Source organism: Pygocentrus nattereri, chromosome 10 (assembly GCF_015220715.1).
Source record: "Pygocentrus nattereri isolate fPygNat1 chromosome 10, fPygNat1.pri, whole genome shotgun sequence".
Lineage (NCBI taxonomy): Eukaryota > Metazoa > Chordata > Actinopteri > Characiformes > Serrasalmidae > Pygocentrus > Pygocentrus nattereri.
In genome coordinates, this window is record NC_051220.1 from 24,484,980 (window position 1) to 24,506,104 (window position 21,125).

Here is a 21,125-nt window from a genome sequence, read left to right on the forward strand (position 1 = left end):
AGAAGTTAACATGATGAGCAGGATATATTTATGGGCTACTGAACGTTTTATATTTTAAAGTTCAATTTTTTTAGTCTGTTTACCCCTCATTACTAGCCTAAGTCAAAATTAACATAAATGCTCAAAATGGGACTAGCTCTGGTTCATTGTACCTTAGTAGCTCTCGAAAACCTTCGCTGTTCACCATGTGCTTGAGTATAATTTTGGTACATCTTGTGCTGTTGAAAAGTGGTACTCGATGCCTCTGTGTTTAACTGCAGAGCTTCATTTTTAGTAGGCCTATTTAGTGGAACCATTTACATGTTGAACTCCTCAACTTGGATAAAAAAAAAACCTGTCTTTCCTAATAGGAACTATTGTTTTTAGGAAAATAATTTTTTTTCAACCATTAGCATTGGCAGCCTAATTGTTTTTTTTGTTTTGTTTTTTTTGTCAGTTAATGGTTAATCATTTATATCCCTGTTCCAAACATTTCTCTGTTTTAGATTGCTTTCAGAGCTGGCACTAGGATTTAGCTGTGATTACTGTAGTGGCTGATGTCCAGTCCAATCCATTTACATTTTTTTTCCTTTTTTTATTTAATGTTGTGATTTCAGTATTCCCTCAGAAGCGACATACAGTCCACCTGAAGCAAATGGCAGCTTATACTTTAAAGAGAAAGTGTTCAAAGCTGAAAGTGTTCCCTGCCTGCCTTGTGTTTAAACCCCACTTCTGTCCCGAGGCCTTCTGTGTGAAAAGGCTTCTAATCTCTGCTGACATGTGAAGTTGGCATGCTGGCTATGGTGGACTGACCATGAATTCTCTCTCTCTCTCTCTGTCTCTCTCTCTCTGTGTCTCTCTCTCTCTCTCTCTCTCTCTCTCTCTCTGTCTCTGTCTCTCTGTCTCTGTCTCTCTGTGTCTCTCTCTCTCTCTCTCTCTCTCTCTCTCTCTCTCTCTGTCTCTGTCTCTCTGTCTCTCTGTCTCTGTCTCTCTGTGTCTCTGTCTCTCTGTCTCTCTCTCTCTCTCTCTGCCTCTCTCTTTCTTTCTTGCCTTCTTTCCCCTCTGTCCGGATCCCTCACTCTTCCACAGAAACACTGCACACCCCAGACACATTGAATTGTATACTACAACCCAACCCCGTGGCTGTTTTCGACAGTTTCTTTGTATCCAGGGCAACAAGCGAAGCATGGCAACGACAGGGCTCAAGAGCCAAATGATGAGTGTTTTTGGGAACCATGAATGCAATGCACTTTGTTTGTGTGTGTGTGTGTGTGTGTGTGTGTGTGTGTGTGTTACTCCTGTCCTAGACAGCTGATGACTGAGGTGGGTGATTCCTTGCTGAATCCAGATGAAGCCAGAGCCAGGCTTGTGCTGAAAGGCAAACACCATGAGCCTGTTCACAGCCACATAGGCAATTAAATGACCATATAGAGAGCTAGGAAAGACGTTTAGCATAAAGGTAGCAAGGCCACTGTCTGGACCTTTTGCAGTTCTAGACAGCAGAGCTAAACCTCATTGAAAAGACCATCTATTACAGGTTTTATGGTGGGAGTGCTGAAATTAAACTCTTAAATCTATTTTCAGATCGTTGTTTACTTCTAATTCTTGAGAACCTGGCTTCCTTTTTAAGTTTGCTATTTATAAAAGGCTCTGCCTTGACATACTGAACTCCTCACCAGTGCTTTATGTGTGTAGTAGTCTGTGCAGTGCTGAGCTCATATCGTATCAAAGTGATTGGAAACCTTTTGCAGCTGCATATTAACCAAACGTTTATTTTCATGGAAAGTACATTTGACTGGATGGTCTAGCGAAGAAGCTTTTGGTGGTTTGTGTGCACAGTGTGCTGCCAACCAGACATTGTTCTACTGCACTAATTTAATTTACCCTTGATGGTGTTGTAGACTAAACAGAAAAATCCAGCTTTGGCAATGAACTGTTTCATGATTAGATCTCTTTCCTATTGCGTGGGCAAGATGTTATATAAAGAAAAACAACAGTGTCTGAATACTGCCCTTGGTATCTCTCAAACTGGTGTCTTTAGTAACGATAAATAGCTTGGTCATGGTGACACCAGGTGTCAGGGTGATGCAGCTTAGACCGGAAGCCTATTTGCAAGCTTTGAATGAGATGATAAATGTTTTAACTATATTTAACTATATATACTATATACTTTAACTTTATTTTCATGTTAAACTTAGCTGATTCTAAACCAGAATCTCTTTTACTTTAGCAAAATACAACTTCTTCCATAAGCTTAGCTGACCTTCTAGAAATATTGTGCAACTGAGCCAGTTTCTGATATAGTTAGCATGTTAGCGAAGTAGTTGCTTCAGGGGAATTGCTTTTCTGACCTGAAGCCACTCTGAAGGGCAGTGTAGGCCCATAGAATGTGAAAGAAGCATAATAATATTAAGTTGTTATTATTGAGTATATCTTATTTTTAACTGTGTAATAATAATAATAATAATAATATGTAATTACTTAACCCCATTTCTAAAAAAACTTGTGCAAAATGTAAAAAAATTACAGAATGAAATGATGTGCCATTCATTTAAATCCTTAATGTAATTGAAAATAGTCCAAAGACAACATATCAAATGTTGTAACGGAGAAATTTTGTTCTCTTTTGAAAATATGTGGCCATTTTAAATTTGATGCCAGCAACACATCTCAGAAAAGTTGGGACAGGGCAACAAAAGACTTGTAAAGTTGTGTATTGCTTAAAAAAAAAAAAAGCACCGGCTAGCTGTGATCTTTGTGCCCTCAGACAGCACTGCATTAAAAACAGACATGATCCTGTAGTGGAAAGATTCCAAAATCACTTGGACTGGGTGTGTTTATTAGGTTTGGTTTATTATTGAAAGGGAGACTAGTAGTTAAGAGAAATATCCAAATGCAAATTGCCACTAATCTTTGCTGTTTCTTTGCAAAGGTAAATTTATCTCCATTTTTCTTATAATTTTATTCTTCTTTGGTCCACTTGTGATGTTTGTTTTGTTTTACGTTCCAAAAACATAATTCCTCTTTACATGATTATTTTCCAGCTATTCTTCATCCATTTGAATTAAACGGTGTTTTGTTAATTTGCTGTTTAGACTGATATATGTAGATGACCTTAGTTCTGATTGGCTGTCCTGTATTTTCATTCAAGAAGTAGTCTTGAAACACTCTTTACAGCTTCATTGTAAATGAGTGGCTTAACTGCTGTAGGTTCAATAGGCACATGTGTGTAAAAAATGTTTGACTTCACAAAAACAATGATTTCAAACTAAGCAGTTTTTACAGCTTATGCTGGCCTTACACCAAACGTCTTTTCAAGCGATTTCACTGGCACAGACAATTTCACTGGCACAGACAAATATCCAATGTTGGAATAAAATCATGAGGGTATTGTAACTGCAACAAAATCAACCGTGTTTAATATTATCATACATTTTAAGTCTTAGCTCATGCAAATACTGATGCGCCAGGGGTGTACATGAGTGCGCGGTAGAGAGAGAGAGAGAGAGAGAGAGAAATAGAATGTACGTGTGACTGCTGGAAATCTCAGTTAAAAAAAGGCAAATCTGCACCGTTTTAATACAATAATTATATTAACTTAAAATGTAAACTGACTGCTTTAATATTTCAATCTCACTGAGTGTAACAGTGATGTAAGGAAATGCACAGAGGACTATAAGAGTGGCATTTTTGAAGAATCATCAATGATTATTTTTTTTGTTTGTTTGTTTTTTTCCTTTTTGTTGCTTCCTGTTACACTGTTTGTTTTTTATGGTTTAGTTCATAATATCCAATTAACAATGCTGAATCGCTGTATGTTCTGTTGTTGTGTAAATCTTTATATCAAATTAAAAAACTAACTGCACATTTTACAAGTTAATTTAAAAAATTCTGGGTGATGATCTGCCTGAGTATACAGTTCTACAGTGAACTGGGCTGAGCCTCAGTTCTTTACATGCTCAGCCAGTGTATCTTCCCATCTATACCGCTATTCAGTGGAAGGAAAAGTCTTTATCTGCTTGTAAATAGTCACACTGCAAGATTCCTAGTCTTTGCAAAATGGAAGTCTGTGACTAAAAACCGTGACACTGTCTTTAGGTGTGAGAAGGTGTAAGACTTTAGTCTTTCAAAAGTCTTCTAGTGTATGGTTAGCACTAGTTTCCATTTAAGGACTGTATGGACCAAAGTGTGCATGCAGTATTTTTTTAATCACCTAATTGTGACAGTCCTGAATACTATGCTACAGTAATTTTTCAGTCTAGATTCCTGGTTTTAGCCCCGTCTGCCCCTCCCAGATGTGAGTGAGAAGTTTGACTGTGGCCACATATTCCAAAGTGATGATGAGTTCAGGCATGTTGTGTCAGCCCCTCTGAAACAATCACTGATTTTGAGGAATAGATTTACTGAAGTCTTTTGAAACATGGCCTGGGGTGTTGTTTAAATGACTTACCTTTTTCCATGTAATACTCTTCTTGATTATACAGGTGCACAAATGCTCAGAAAACCCACCTTATTACTGTATTGTCTCTGTTTGTCTACTTACATTTACAGCATTTAGCAGACGCTCTTATCCAGAGCGACTTACAAGAAGTTCTTTGTCTATCTAGAGAAAGTATCTTTGCTAGTTACCAATAGGTTAGAGAAAAAGACAGTCCTGAGCTCAGGTACTGCTAGATACAAAAGTCAGTGTAGATACCCAGAAAAAAGGAACAGAGTTGAGCACAGAACTCTGTGCCATGCAGCGCCATGCAATACAATAAAGTAAACTACAAAGCAGTGCAATACAATGAAATATAATATTCAAGTGGAGCACAATATATTGCAAACAATACTTAATTCAATGTTCATTTAAGTGCTGTGTGAAGAGATGTGTCTTCAGTCTGCTTTGAAGACAGCAAGAGACTCTGCTAGCCAGGGGGAGTTCATTCCAGCACTTGGGTGCCAGTACAGAGAATATTCTCGACGCTTGTCTTCCATGTGCCTTGAAGGATGGCGGATCAAGCCAAGCTGTACTCGAAGCTCGAAGTGCTTGTGGTACAGTTTTAGATTTCACTATTGCCATCAAGTAGGTAGGGGTTGGTCCATTTTTGGCTTTGTAGGCAAGCATTAGGGTTTTAAATCTGATGAGTGCAGCTACAGGAAGCCAGTGAAGAGAGCGCAGCAGTGGGGTGACGTGGCTGAACTTGGGCAGATTGAAGACGAGCCATTCTGCCGCATTCTGAATGAGTTGCAGAGGCTTGATGGCCTGCATGGGAAGACCAGACAGGAACGAGTTGCAGTAGTCAAGTCTTGAGATGACAAGAGACTGCACTAGCTCCTGGGCGGCCTCTTGGGTGAGGAAGGGTCGGATCCTACAGATATTGTACAGGAGATATCTGCATGACCAAGTTAGGTTCGCGATGTGAGTCGAGAACGATAACTGGCCATCCAGAGTCACACCAAGACTTCTTGCCTCTACAGACGGAACAATCAGAGAGTTCTCGAATGAGACGGTGAGATCATGGTCAGGACCTGTAGTTGCAGGGATGAATATCAGCTCAGTCGTGCTAGGATTGAGCTTTAGGTGGTGAGCTGCCATCCATGAAGAGATGTCAGACAGACATGCCGAGATGCGACTGGAAACGTGTGTGTCAGAGGGTGAGAAAGAAATCATTAGTTGAGTGTCATCAGCATAACAATGATAAGAGAAGCCATGAGAAGATCACCAAGAGAGCTAGTGTAAAGAGAAAAGAGAAGAGGACCGAGCACTGAGCCTTGTGGGACACCAGTGGAGAGCCTGCATGGAGAGCATGTGAACCCTGTCCATGTTACCTGATAAGAGCAATCCTCCAGATAGGACTTCCACGCATAGCCAGTGATTCCAAGGTTGGTGAGGATGTCCAGAAGGATCATATGGTTGACCATGTCAAAAGCTGCTGAGAGATCAAGAAGGATCAGGACAGATGATAGTTTGGCTGATCTTGCTGATTTTAGCTTCTCAGTCACTGCTACGAGGGCAGTTTCTATTGAGTGCGCTGGTTTGAAGCCAGACTGGTTGGGGTCCTGGAGCTGGTTTTGTGTGAGAAAGAGAGAAAGTTGATTATAGACTGATGTGGTGACATGGGCCAAACCTCATGGATGGGATAGTTGATTGCATGTCCATTTTTAATTTAGTGCTCAGTTCCACCTTCTTCCAGAGATTTGAGTACATTTTGTTTGGGTTTGTTTTTATAACTGCTCTGAGTAAACAAGTTTTCCCTGAAAAATGACCCACAAACATGAGAGCATGTCATCTCTACGCAAGTTGCACTATCATGCCTCCCATTAATAAGATTTGTAATTTCCCAACAATGGAATGGAAAAAATGGTGATAGGTTTTTCCAGTTGATGCTTGCGCGCAGTCTTCAGAACTGTCTTAGTTTTCTTATAGTTCAAGTTATTCCGCTTTGTAGAATTTGCTTTCAGGCATGCACAGCTTGTGTGGTAGGTCACAGACATCAAGTAGACCACTTCTTTGTTCCGTCAGGTTGAAGCTGGGTAGATAAGACACAGGCTGCATGTATGATTGGGCAGTCATTTTTCTGTGGTTTACAGTGTTAGTGTTCCATAACATGTAAGCAGTGATGTAGTAGAGAATGAAACACAAACACCTTTTACGCACCTTTTTAAAACTGAAATGTCATTCACTCATGTTTTAAAATAATTTACTCACTTTTTTCCTTTTTAAATAGTTCTCTACTTTCTGAAAAATATTTGGAGTATCTTGTTTTCACTGAGCATAGCTGCCGGCAGTTCTGTTCTGTTTAAATCTTCCCCTCATTTCCTCCCGCTTTCACCTCCCTGTTCTATTCATGATTTCTGAAGAAAGCCAAAACCCCACATAATCTACATTATGTGCTTATCCTGTACATTTTACAAACTCCCTCAAAGACACTGCATAAAATCCACTAATGAGCATAGCCTGTTATATCGGTCACACACTGCACATCTGTTCTTTTCTAGGGATGCACCCAAATTTTGGCCATTGAAAACCCAAAAGATAGTAGGACTACAACAGAGGTTCTAAATCTAACACAAAAAATCCTTTGAGTGATAAAGAAAACAAGAAACATTAATTAAAACACTATTTGTTCCTTCACTGTCCTGTATCGGTCAGTGCAGGCTTTTTCAAACTGTTTGAGCAGCAGCTTATAAACAGGAATTGTTTATTGCCTGTGTAAATGACGTGCCTGTGGAACTATTTTGTACTTTTTAGAAGGAGCATTAGACAAGTGATTTTTAATGACTTCACGAGGACCCAACGTTCAAGAACGTCTACATCACAGATTTGATACCACTCTGTAGGCAAAGTTTTAAAAATTCCTGTTAAATGCAGGTTTGAAGAAAACATCCAGTGGTAGTCTCTGTAGTAAAACAGTAGGGCTGCAACAATCAGATATCTTCGGTTTTTAATATTCTGGTGGATATTGTTTTGAATGTATGAAAATTCTTATTGCCCAGTGTAGTCTGAATAAGTTTGACCCTGTTTACACCTGGTCACTTGATGCATTTTGAGTGTCAGGATTATATCTGAATAAAGCGAAGCCACATAAAAATGCAAGTGTAAACGTGGCCAAGATGTGTTTAAACAGATACAAATCACTCAAGCCACTTCAGGAGGTGGTCCTGAGATGCATTTGGACCACAGCGGTCTAATCACATCTGTCTCTCTACGACACATTCATGTCACTGGGCATGTGGTTCATGTCTGTGAGGACGAGGTAATTGGATGCCGCGTAACAATCTGATTTGCATGTTCCGTCCCACACAGCAATTAGATTAATCACTAGACTGCCATTTGACTATTTGACTGCCAAGTGTAAATGACTAAAATCTTATCAAGATACAATCCAGATACGAGTCATATGAAGTGAGCAGGTGTAAACGAGGTCGTTACAGTGACCATTCACTTTTTCAGGAGCTCTGGTTCTGGAAGTAAAAATAACATTCATTTTCTCCACTGACATTTTTGAAAAATTGTTATAAACAGAACCAACCAGCTACAAGATCAGTCTTGACATTGTAAACATTTATTTGGAGCAAAAAAGGTACAAGACTGTGTACTTAAAATTTTTATTTTTGGAATGAGTTATTTACCCTTAAAAGCACTGATGGTGTCAACCTATCAGTTTCCCTCCCATCTAAGCTATTTTCAGCTTTTGCAGTCACATATTTTCTCTGCTAATTTTCTTTATATATTTTTGTGTTTTTGAAGTTTATATTATAGTTATATTTACATATAGCATGTGCTTTTTGTCTTTATGCTTTCGTGCTTGCAAGTTGCCTAGTTCAGTGTTCAGTGAGCCATAGTTCAGTGATGGTTTTATTACTATGAAAGAAGGATTTAAATAATCTATATTAATTTAAAATGACATTTAAAAATTCCTTATGGGTTATTAATGGGATTTATACTTCCCGAACCACTGTTCAGGTCTATTTGTTTATAGTGGGTTTAAGAAGCAATAGTAGTGCCACATTAAACATAGTCTTGGGCTAAATGACATTATGAGAGTGCTCATATATATATGATTTATTGTGTAGGTTTCAGGAATTTTTACAAGAGTAAATGTAATTAATGTCTTGTCAAATTGCAGTGACTAAATGATGGAAAATATCTGTTAATTTTGATGCTTTAAAATGATTTGTCTATCAATGAGGTGTGAGTAGTCGCCATGTAATAGTGATAAAACCTCTCTCGTGAATGAGTTGATGATGAGAAATACTTGATGATATCAAGGCATGCATGTATTGTGGATGCTTATAATGTTTTTGTTTTTTCTTTTAGGAAAAGAGGGATAGAAGTGGTTCAGGTAAGCAAATGTTTATTTCTCAAAAATAAGAAAGATGTTTCCAGTATTAGTCTAGGTCTATCTATTTAATAGTTTCAGCACTGACAAAAAGCATAAAGATTGTATCCAAAACTACTCTGCTTTACTAGAGCCAGAAGATGTTTTCATGCAACTAACTTGAAATCTTGTAAGTCCTGTGCAGGCAGTATAGCCAGGCTGAATCCCAGACATTTCACAGATATAGATTCCATTGTGAAAGTGTGTAGATTACACCAGGGATTTTTCAGAGACGCTTCACAGACACAGCCCTGGAGTAATGCGACTATAGTATAAGCACCACCAATCATCTGGCCTTGGGCTGGTCTGTGTACTTAGCGCAGACACAACAACTAATCATGGCCTTGGAGAGTAAAAGTTATTGATTATTTCCAAGTCTTAACAAGGATCTCTGTTGCTTAATCCGCAGGGTATCTTAATGTTTGTCTTTAGTCTGGTAGCTCCTCGAGTCGTCTCTTGATCACTATTTAAAAAAACATTGGGATCTGACTTTTCTTATATGACATCATCACTGCTGCTTTTGATGTTTGTACTTGACATTCACTGAGCTCAGAAGGTCAGTTTTTAATTACGTCACTGCATGTGAACATTCTTAAAACTGACCCACTCCCCAGGGGCTGTTTTCTATTTTCATGTGGGAAAAACAAAGGTATGTCCCATAAGGAATTCATAATCTTTTTCCTGATCTTTTTGCAGATTATAGTAAAGTACCCCTGTAGTAGTTTCCCTATCACATGTTTCTGGATTCTGTAATAACCTTCCTCGTATTTTATGATTGCCACATCTTCATTAGTGGTAGAAGGATGAGTGCTGCCCCCAGTGATTCAGCTCAGCTCCTCTGCAGTTCATTTACCCAGTTCATCTTTGCAGTTCATTTCTTCCTTCTTTCTGTTTTTTCTGCATGTCTTTTCCCTACTTTTCTACATACCTTCCCTCATTCTGTTCTTCTTTTTCAATCTTTTTTATTGTTTTCTTTTTCTTTCTGCCTTTGTTCATTTCTTTTTCTTTCTTTCTTTCTTTCTTTCTTTCTTTCTTTCTTTCTTTCTATCTTTCTTTCTTTCTTTATTCAGTCTTTTCCTGTCTTTCTTTTTTTTCATTTCTACAGTTTATTACTTTTCTGTTTTTCTGTATGCTTTCTTTCTTTTCTTTATTTTTTCTACCTTTCCACGTTTCCTTCTTTGTTTCTTTTTCTCTTTCTTCTGAGGTGGGTTGGGTTAGGTAGAGTGTAAGTTACTAATATTTATCATTCTGCTAAGTGTTTGGTTTTCGTTGAAACCCACAGGAAGTCTTCAGCTCTTCGGTTATGCATTTAGCTGCTTGTAGCACTTTCATTGATGACTGACTCCAGTGTCGAGTGATCTGATTACTCATATCAGAAACACTTCACTGTGTTTCATTTATTCAGTTAGGATTTCTCAAACTCTGAACTTAATCCTCAGCAATTTAAACGTGACCATCATCCTTTGAAGGTAGATCATGTCTGTTGGAGCTAGGCTGTATTCCTCTGTGGTCACCAGACCACAGATGACTCTTATTCACTAATATCTGCTCATAAAATATGAACACAGGCTCAGTGTGTGTCAATATTTTATGAAGGGAAACATTAAAGAGCAGTAACATCAGCACAGATGGGGCATATTCACCTCTCTCTTCATCTGTTTTCTTCTCTCCCTGTGTTATTTTGGGCTTCAGCAAGTACTGCATCATTCGCCCTCAAACTGCTGCTGGTTTGTGAACAGAACAAGCTGTGTGGTGAGAGGATGCTTTGGTTGATGGATTGCAGTGACATTTGCAGAAACTGCCTTGTTAAAAATATGGGTTTGGTTTACACTCAGGGGAATAATCAATATTCAAGCAAAGGTTTGCTTGTTGTCATTTGATTAGTTTCCTTGATTTTGCATTTTAATTAATCAAGATTGAAACCCTTGTCTTGAGCCTTCCAAAGTGAGATGACTCATTGTTTAAGCCAAAAGCTTTAATTTTTTAATTTTTATTTTTTTTTAGATAAATTAATTAAAATTTGAAGCTTCTTGGTGGGCATTGCCTTACCTGCCTCCACTCTCTTTTTCTGAGTGGAGGAATGACTCCTCAAAGAACGCTGGCTTGCTCACCATCTTGGTGCAGGCTCAGATACGAAGAGAACTGCCCTCTGCCTGGACATTTTAAACTGTTTTCCGTAGTGCTACTTCTCACCTGACATTTATTTAATGAGCAATACTTTTATTTTAGTAAGTGTTTTGTACTAAGAGAAAGTCTGTTACCTTCTCCATGCTCTTACTTAACATTGAATATACAGTATATGTTCAGAAGTATCCAGATGCCTCTTTTAATAAGTGAATATCAGCAACTTTAAGGTGCACCTTTTGCTGCAACAAGCATTTATACAGCTCGTATAACCTGTAGATAAAAGCTTTGACTGTAGATTGAGCACTCTGGATCAGCCTTTCATGAGCCTTGCCCAATGCCAAACATGCCAAACATTGACTAGAGTAGTATACATTTCCCCAGCTTTATAACCTTTATATCCTTTATATCCCCATCCGATACCTTTGGGAGGAATCTGAGTGGTGTTTGTGATCCAGAACTTATCATTCATTATCAGTACTTGACCTCACTGATGCTCTAATGGCTTAATGCACTCAGTTCATAATACTAGATAGAGACTGTTGCTGCAGCAAAGGGAAAACCTTCAAATGAACACCCTTGATTTCAGAAGAAACATTGGTGCCTACAAACATTTGGATATGTAGTAGACAATGCTGTGCAAAAAACAACAAACCAACCTTTATTTAATTTCTAGTCAAACTGCTAGTTTTGAAAAGGGTATGTATATGGCACTAAATACGGTTTTCTGTTGTTGCAATGTGAAGCTTGTAATAATAGAAGAACTATTTTTGGTGCTGTGTAAAACATTTAAAAATTAGTCTGTATAGAACCATCTGCAGCACATTGTCCACCAATCTGAAGAGTCATTTCACTGTGGAAAGGGTTATTTGAGTCATCATTGTTCTATATAGAACTATTTTCTTTACTGAAGAACCCTTGAAGAACAATCTTTTTAAGTATGTACAAGTCAATTCCACAGAAAATTCCACAGAAGCCTCAACAACTAAATTGAAGATTAAATTAGGGTGTTTATTTCTTTACTAAGTATGTTCACCCTTTATTACAGCTTACATTCTCTTTGGGACACTTGCTTTCAGTTTTTCAATTAAATCTATACCTCCAAAGTTTAGTCTTAGAAGTTGTATTCTTAGAAGTTGTACTCCAGATAATCCCAAACAGTGATGTTGAGGTCTGGACTCTGGGGTGAACAGTTTGTTCTGAGAACACCAGCAGCTGCTTTGTTTGATTTGCAGATTTTTTTTGTTTACTGTCTTTTCAGTGAAAGCTTCTTCACAGCTACACATCCTTTCAGACCCACAGTGTTAAGTTGTTTTCTTACAGTGGAAGGAATCTGTGGACCCTCTATGTAAGAAAAATAAGTAGGTGTAAAGACTGAAGTTGAAGTTGTAATTAATTGTTGCTGGCAAAATGAATTTAATAATTTAACAGTTTTGTTCTAAAGAAAAGAAAATCAAGCTTTCAGCTCTTGACTTTAACAGTGTGTGCTGTATTATTTGGCTTCTCTCTTGGTGTGTGAGTGAGGGAGGGAGGGAGGGAGGGAGTGAGGGAGTGAGGGAGGGAGGGAGTGAGGGAGGGAGGGAGGGAGGGAGGGAGGGAGTGAGTGAGTGAGTGAGTGAGTGAGTGAGTGAGTGAGTGAGTGAGGGAGGGAGGGAGGGAGGGAGGGAGGGAGGGAGGGAGGGAGGGAGCGAGTGAGTGAGGGAGCGAGGGAGGGAGGTAGGGAGGGAGGGAGCGAGGGAGCGAGGGAGGGAGCGAGCGAGCGAGCGAGGGAGCGAGCGAGCGAGGGAGCGAGCGAGGGAGCGAGGGAGGGAGGGAGGGAGGGAGGGAGGGAGGGAGGGAGGACTGTTGGAGGGTAATTGGTGGTTGTTGTGCTCCGTATTGTATGTTTTAATAAAAAGAGTGAGGAGATAAAGGCCACATCTCGGCCGCATGCAGTCTAGACTCAACGTGTTTGTGCAGACATATGTAGTTCATACTTGAGAAGCAGACAGTCAAATATTGGTGTATTGTGTCCCATGCTGTGTCAGGTTGCCCTACCTTTGATGCATTTAATGAATAAATTATCAGTCCTGTGTCTACATGAGCAAGCTTGGCCTCACAGTAGCAGGCAGTGCCTTCACACTAGTGTTAGTCTTGTTAAAGAAGCTACAGTTACAAAATCTGTTCAAAATATCAAAATATCAGCGTTGAGTCAAGACATAAGTGAGAGCTGTTACTGTTTCTTCATACTGCAGAAAGGAGCACTGTTTACATTCTGTGTTCTGAGTGAAGGTGTTGTGTATGAAACCTTCCTTCCAGGGAAATAACTGGAGTAGCAGACTGGCGTATGTATTCCTCTCCACTCCACATACGGCTGTGGTCTGGGGCCTGGCCTCTCTGTGTAGTGTAAGCAGGAGATTAGGTGGACATGCAGCAGAGTGAGCCTGTCAGCGCATCATCACTAGAGCTCCTCACTTTTCATGTCATCAGTGCTCTAACACTGCCAGAGTGAGCCTTTTGAGGAAAGAGAGTCATTCAAATTGTAAATATTATTGTCTGGTTGCTGTTTCCTTTTCCATGGAGTCTTAGTGTGATAACACTCTGATTAAAATTTATGAAATGTTCAGGGGACACATTTTTAATTGTACTTAAAGCACTAGTGTAAATGTTGGAGATAGTAGGTTAAATGTATGATATAAAGGCTTATGCTAAAGAAAGAAAAGACACACATACAGTCAAATGCAAAAGTTTTAATGCCCCTGGTCAAATTACATTTTAATGATTTTCCAAGTGAAATTTAAGTACGTGAAATTAAGTAAGTGTTCTTTATATAGAACACACTTCTGCACATTGTAATGTACAATTACTGCAAATGCATAGATATTATACATTCAATTTATCTAAAAATGCAATATTTAGAAAGCCACCACAAACATGCAATTTGACTGGGATGTTCATACTTTTGCACATAAATTGTGTAGTTGATAACGATTCATGAATTTATTTCCAAAAAATGTCTTACATGATCAACAAAGGAATTTTCAGCAGCCAGCAGTACTCAATATATGTGGGTCACTATATGGTATCGTGCATCATTTGTAGGCCTGACTGAATAATTTGAATAATCAAGTATTCATTCATTAAGTGGTATTTGTTTCTCTACTTAGTATTTGGAAGCTTCATCTTTTAAGATACAACATTGTAGCCTAAAACACATTTCAGCAGCAAAGGCCTGTAGTTTTAATATCAATTATATTTTATGTAAAAACTGTTAAATGTAAATAAATTACAACTGGTTTGGTTGAACACATCACAAATTTATGCCAGCCATCCATTTCACCTCACTTCAGAGCAAAACCATCTGTGGTCGCTGAAGCTGAATGAGCAAAGATACCTAAGAAATTAAATGTGTGGGAGCACTTTAAATTATCTGACGATGCCAGAAATGCTCAGTGCAAAATGCACAATAAGACATTGACACACCACGGAAGCACAATAAGTTTGATGAATCTTCTCAAATGTTAGTTACAGTGATCCCTGTCCAAGTACCACCTTGCATCTCATCCGAGCTCCCTCCAACTTGGACACTAGCACCGTCATGTAACCGCTTCAAGCAGGAATAATAGCTTTTGTTTCTCCTTCTCTTTCATAAGTTAACTGTTATATAGGAGGTTCACCGCCCAAAGAGCAGATCTGTTTATTGTGAGTCTCTAATCCTTGCATAGTATTGATTCCTCATTCTGAAAAGGATACAAGTTTGAAAAGAAGGGAAACTCTTGAGACCTCTTACTTTATGAGCACTGGACTTGTTTTTAATTGCTAACAACCAAGCCTGATTAAAGGCAAAGATATATAAAAATGGTCAAATGCTTGGAATTGAGTATGTTGTGGAGATTTTTAAAAATGCAGATTTAATAAACTGGATATAAAAAGTATTTTATACCAAAACAAATAATAAAAAAATTCCTACAAATTATTTGAAAAGCAATTAAATAGCATAGGACTAGCATACTGAATTCAATTTTATACATTTTATACATGAATTTCATTTTATACATCTATCTGAAACTAAACAGTTTTTATATGTTAAAAACTTTGAAAGATATTGGGAAGCATTTATTATTATTATTATTATTATTATTATTATTATTACTACTATCATCATCATACAGTGTGTAGAATCTTTTAATATGAGTAAAGAGTGATGGTACTGAAGTCTTGCAAAACCATCACATTTGTCAACTCAGCTCATTTTATTAGCTTGGGGATTCCTTGTGCTTGCTTTTTTTGACAGAACATGACCGTTTAGACTGAGTAAGTTGAAGAAACATGTCCTTTTCCTTTAGGGCCCCCAGATCAGTGCATGACTCAACTCTGTCCTGTCTTGATCTTTTTCCAGCTTCGGTCTTGTCTACACTCTAGTTCTTGTCATTCATAATGCACTCCAGTTTTTAAGTAAGTTATTGGTGCACTGTCCTTGTTGATACAGTAAGCGTTCAGACCCGTCATATGACAGTAAAAGCAGTGCAGTAAATAGAGTAGAATCCAATATTAAACTATTCACATGGTTATGAGTAAATGTCAAGTGATGAGCCTGAGGTCCTGTTAGCACAACCTGAAGTTCAGATCTTTTCGCTGACTGTGTTATGGCAGTGTTCATTAAACGTGCATTGTTCTCCTTGCCTTCAGCTTGATCTGAGCCAGCCACTAGAAGAGCAGGGTCCGCTGGACGTCATCATCCACAAGCTGACGGACCTGATCCTGGAGGCAGACCAGAATGACACCCAGTCCCTGTTGTTGGTCCAGCGTGTGCAGGTGAGATTGAATGAAACAAACCCAATGTATCATGCTGCATATTGTTAGTGTCAAAAAGCAAGCCTTGTATTACTAAAAAGGCATCTTGGCTTTTTTCAACGGCAAGAAATGGTGTTAACAAGGTTTTCTAATGACAGACACAGCATGCATATGCGTAATGTCTTCCCATATTTCACATAGTGACTGAAGGTCTGTAAAGTGTCACAGGAGAGATGTAAGTTTAGTCTGGCTTATGTGGTGAGTGATATGCCATGTCATATTAATAAATTGCCCTGAAAATAGCTTGATGCATCTTATTCATCTATCATCCATCATATAAAATGTAGTGACAAGACAGGACCCTTGCAAAGCACATTAGAAAACATTTGAGAACATTTAAGAGAATACAGGTGTCTGCTGCTTCATTTAGGCACGTCATAAAAGTTAATGCTCTGGTTGTGATTTAACCACAAATAAGGGAAAAATCAGTATAGCACTCTTAATAACCACACGTGCAGATCCAAGTGTAGATGCTTGAATTAGGAAGAGGACGTTTGGCTCAAAATGAACCTCCGTCTCATTCATGGTGAGATCGACTGACTGTTTTAATATTCATTTTCACATGCCCTCTTCAACTTCATCTTGCCATTTCCCCTGGACACTCCTTGACACTGGCTTAAGGGACATTCCTTAAAACGTTTTATAGCTTATTTTAATAGGTAAAATTAAGTGTGTTAGATTAGGCTTTTTAAGGTGAGGGATCAAGTAAGCGCAGTTGTCATTGCAGTCTAACACCTTTCCCTTTTCAAGCCCTGTAAAAAGGGCAGTCAGAGCTGCTTATGAACAATAACAATATATATACCTAGTTTCATTCCATTGATTCAAACTGGGATTTATGTAGCAAACTACTCCATCTGTTATACACGACTACTGATGTAACTTCATTACTCTCATAAGCTGGTTTAGCAAACTAAAGGCTGCACAGTTACCACTAACAAGAATAAAGTCAAGATATCAAAGCTTACAGCCAGTCAAATCAATTATGAGCAAGAGTTATGTACACTGTGCTCAGACATCTTCAAAAAAGTTTTGCATAACAAAGTTTGCATGACTAGCTAAATTCTCTGAGGCTCACTTGGCTGAAGGCAGTGTCTGTTCTGATTGAAAAATTCACTCCCCGCTGTCTCCTCTTCTAGTGCTGCAAGTGGCCGCTTGCGTAACGCAGGTGTGACACTCTTCTGAGTTGAAGTTAGCGAGGGCATGTTAAAATGTATTGAAACCCATAGTCCACAGAGCCTGAACAAAGTCAAATGAACATAATTAATCAAGCAAATATTTCACAGACGTTTTTGGACAACTATGAATAATATAATGATAGAAGATTACACTGGGTTAATATAATGAGACAATGATATTCTGGTAGACATTTTGGATTTAGCTGCACTGTTTATATTCTTTGGCACATTCATTTACACAAGACAATTTTATTTTTACATTTTGCAACCCATTAACTGTTTAAAAAGCTGAGCTTGTAACCTGTTTTAAGTAGCTTTAGAAGACAACATATTTAGAAAGTTTTTAGACAGCTAACTAGTCACTTTTGCAGGATGTGTTTGTTAACCCACAGACATGTCACATTTAATAATCGTTAAAAGAATATTATAATTTTTCATGATTCATGCAGTTTTTATAAGAGTCAGATACCTGGTTGCAGAGCGACAGCTTAACCACAAAATGATTCCTTTTCTCTCACAATGTGATTATTATGGAGTTCTGTTGAATTCTCCATGAGGTCATTCTGCCTGTTTCCCTTAATGAAAAGAGGCAATAAATGATTAAACATTTATAATAATACTGTGATATAAATGCAAGGCTGTCTACTAGCCTCTGCTGGAGGCATTTGTAATATGTAGTTTTTAATCTTACTAGGTCAGGTCAGAAACGATGAGATATTATGCACCATTGCAAAAAAGCAATAACTTTCCCTTCTTTTTTCCCAAAAATATTTTAAACGACATGTAGAGCGACCTTGCTCTTCATGAATCGTTTCTCCTTTTGTGTGAAGGACAAACAGGACAACACTTTACAATGGAATCATAATCAATATTACACTCATAGTACGATACAAGGCCTTCAGAACTGAAATATGGGTCATTTTGACCTTCTCAAAGATTAGAGTTGTTATTTTCTGATGGCAGCATGGTTGCCTTACATAACATGTTCCTCTGTTTGATCTGTGCTGGCAAGATCTGCATTCCTCCCCACACAGTGATGCTCCTGCTGACATAGCAGACGCGCATGTACAGTGCGTGTGCATGCATGTGTGAAGATTTTGGGGTGACAGTGAAACAACACATGCATGAAGAAGTCTTTCATACAAGGCTGTGTAAAAACGTGCTGGTGCAGACATGGTATGCTAATGTGTCTGCTGAAGCAAGGCAGTGTGAAAATGGAGAGGAATGAATAAAGCAGCCAAGTGCCACAATGAGGGAGAAATTCAATGATGAGATTTTTGGGGGGAAAGAAACTGTGATGATGGGTGTTTGATGTTTTTAAGAAGCAGAAAGAGAAGTGATGGAGCACTGAGAGAATTATGAAGAGAAAGACAGAGCCCTAGGAGGGTGGTGGTGTTATGTAAAAACCTGACCGCCTTGTGCACAGTGTGTGTGACGTAACAGAGCTCAGGAAGTGAGCATGTGTGTACGTGTGCGCATGTGAGCGCACATGCCAGATCATGCTTCTGAGATAACTTGCTTAGTCAAAACAAAAAAGTGGTACAGTAGCGTGGTCAATTTGAACTGTTGTGCTATTCTGCCAGTAATTGCTGTCCCTTTATTTTGCATTCGTGCTTTAAGTTCAAAGCTCTAATTTCTGTCAGAGTCCTTCCTTAATAAATGTAACCTTTTGGATTTGCAGGACTACATAGATGCTCACCCAGAGACTATAGTCTTGGATCCACTACCAGCCATCAGAACCCTGCTGGACCGCTGCAAGTCCTACCAGCTAGTCCACCGAATAGAGGACTGCATGCAAGGTATTTTGTGTGTATGTGTTATATTAAAGGGACAACATCACCAAAAAAAAGAAAGTTAACCATCGCCTTATCAGTTGCAAGCATTCCTACTGATTAACTCTTGAGTGAGATTTTTTTTTGTTTACAAACTAGGAAAACCACTTTCATATGATGTATCTTGAAGATGGGTGGAACTTTTGGGTCAGATGCTTAAGGATGGGCTATTTTTATATATTTTTTATATATATTTTTTTATTTAGTTGAATTTTTTCATGAATAGCTGATACGGAATACTTGCTGATTTGTTAATGTTTCTGCCAGTAAGCCCACTATGGCGATGCAAGCAGTCAGCATTTCATAGATCATATGACATATTTGCGTAAGGCTATTGTTGTGAGAGAACTTTCTTCAAAATCATGAGTTTGCTCAAACCTTACTGAGGGATGCAGTTGCGTGACAAACTATCACTAAAATTAAAGTCTAGTTTTAGCACTTTAATACTGCTGTAATTTCAACGCTGAAAACTTTCATATTTGGGAAAGAAAACCTTTCATAACCTAGAACTGATGCCTCTTTGTGTAAGACAGAAAGTGGTCTATCTTGCATTAAAACCTCCACATGAAATAGCACTGTTGGCATAGTTAAACTATAGCATTCCCAAAATGATGTACACATATTTGTGTTTTGTCCACACAGTGGTTTTTAGCACACGTTTAACAGAATGCAGCATCCAAAACTGGCACAGACCTACTCACACATGGTGTGTTTGTGTCATTTGTGTTTGTCTTTGTGAGTATTTCGTGAGCCCTTTTGGTGTAACCAGACATGGCAGATGATTATGTAACAAAATCATCTGTAAGCCCCCAGTCTGTAACTCTCCTCTCCTCTACTTTCCTACATTTCCTTCTGCATATATGCATCTGTTTAGTGCATGCATTATTTGGTTTAATAGTTCTACATGCTAAATATACCATGACCATGCTTCTTGTACATTTGTAAGACAGTTCTAATTAGTGTTATTTTTAGTAAATAATGGATGAGGTGAATTTTGAATAAGTTACCAGATGTCAGCAGAAAATGTTAGATTGGATGTTGGAGGGGAAAAAAAGATAGCATCCGATCTAGTCCTGTATTAAATCTAGCATGTAATGGCACACACTCATATTGTACAATGTGGTGTTGACTGTGTATTTCTTCCTGTGGGATAGTAGAGTGTTTTGAGTAGTCTGAGCCTGATAGCCTACTTTTAGATGTTTATCTTAAGGGAAGAGCAAAGACAAAAAATTATATTGACACTGGTAATAATATCTACTAATCCTAAAAGTGTCAGCATTGGTGTCTGAAAAGGAAAAAGTGGCATCTTAAGCCAACAGTACTTTGGTAATTGAGGCAAGCATTTAAGTTGGAGTCATAGTCTGACTTGAGTAAAGACTATGACTATGACTTTAAAGACTATGACTATAAAGTAGGGACTGATTTCGCCAAAAAAAAAAAGTTTTACAGGCATGAGTTACTTACACATGTGCATATAAGTGTATACCAAGATGACCCTGTAATTCTTTGGCAGTTATTACAGGCTACATAGGTTCTAAAAATAATTAAAAAAAAAAAAAAAAAAAAAACGACATAGGACCCAATGTGGACCCATGTGGTACACCTGTTAAGCCGTTGGAGGTGTGAAGGTCTCTTTTTTTTCTTTTCAAGAGTGGCTTTGTATGAAAGAGGAAAACCAGCCATGATGTATTGTTTCAGCAATTGTAGAATCACAAATATTTAGGGAACCTAAAATGTTTGTATGCTTCCCATAGCAAGAAATATAATGTGATGTAATATAATATAATATAGTTTTTCTTAGTAAAGTGTCTTGAAGTTCACTAGTTTGTACTTTCTATATTTGTATACGTGTTTGTCTATGTAACTGCTTGTGCAAGTGTAATAGGAATTTGTAAAAGGGAAGCCTAACTGGGACTTCCTTTTTTTAAACCATATATAAGTACCAGTAACAGTACCCCAGCATGATGAATGCATTCTCTTATGGTGTTCCTCTACTCATGCACACACTTCACTTGCGTCACGCCAGCTGTGTCACAATGAGAGGCCCTATGCTGTGATTAGTGGCGCTGCAGAGAGCGAGCAACAGAGCTGGTCCAAACTCTCTTCCATATGACTCATTCACATTTTACCACGCTCTGCCTAAACATTGTCTCCTTCTGTCTTATGTCCTACCTCTGGAAACTCAACAGGTCAGGAATGTAACCTACACTTTTAAAATCCTTTCCTGCGCTGTGTTTATGTAATTCCTGTGCAGGGCTCCTTTTGTTTGTGCAGATGGCAGAGGGATTCAGCCTTTAAAAGGCCAGGCTTCTTACTTC

At 38.4% G+C, this 21,125-nt stretch overlaps 1 protein-coding gene across 1 annotated transcript in view; it reads left to right on the forward strand.

Annotated features, from left to right (window-relative positions):
• Positions 1–21,125, forward strand: part of itpk1b (inositol-tetrakisphosphate 1-kinase b) — a 47,604-nt gene that overhangs the window by 6,504 nt on the left and 19,975 nt on the right. The window contains exons 3-5 of the mRNA XM_017711793.2: positions 8,783–8,807; positions 15,636–15,761; positions 18,657–18,774. Of these exons, the coding sequence (XP_017567282.1) occupies positions 8,783–8,807; positions 15,636–15,761; positions 18,657–18,774 (269 nt within the window). The remainder of the gene's footprint in view (positions 1–8,782; positions 8,808–15,635; positions 15,762–18,656; positions 18,775–21,125) is intronic.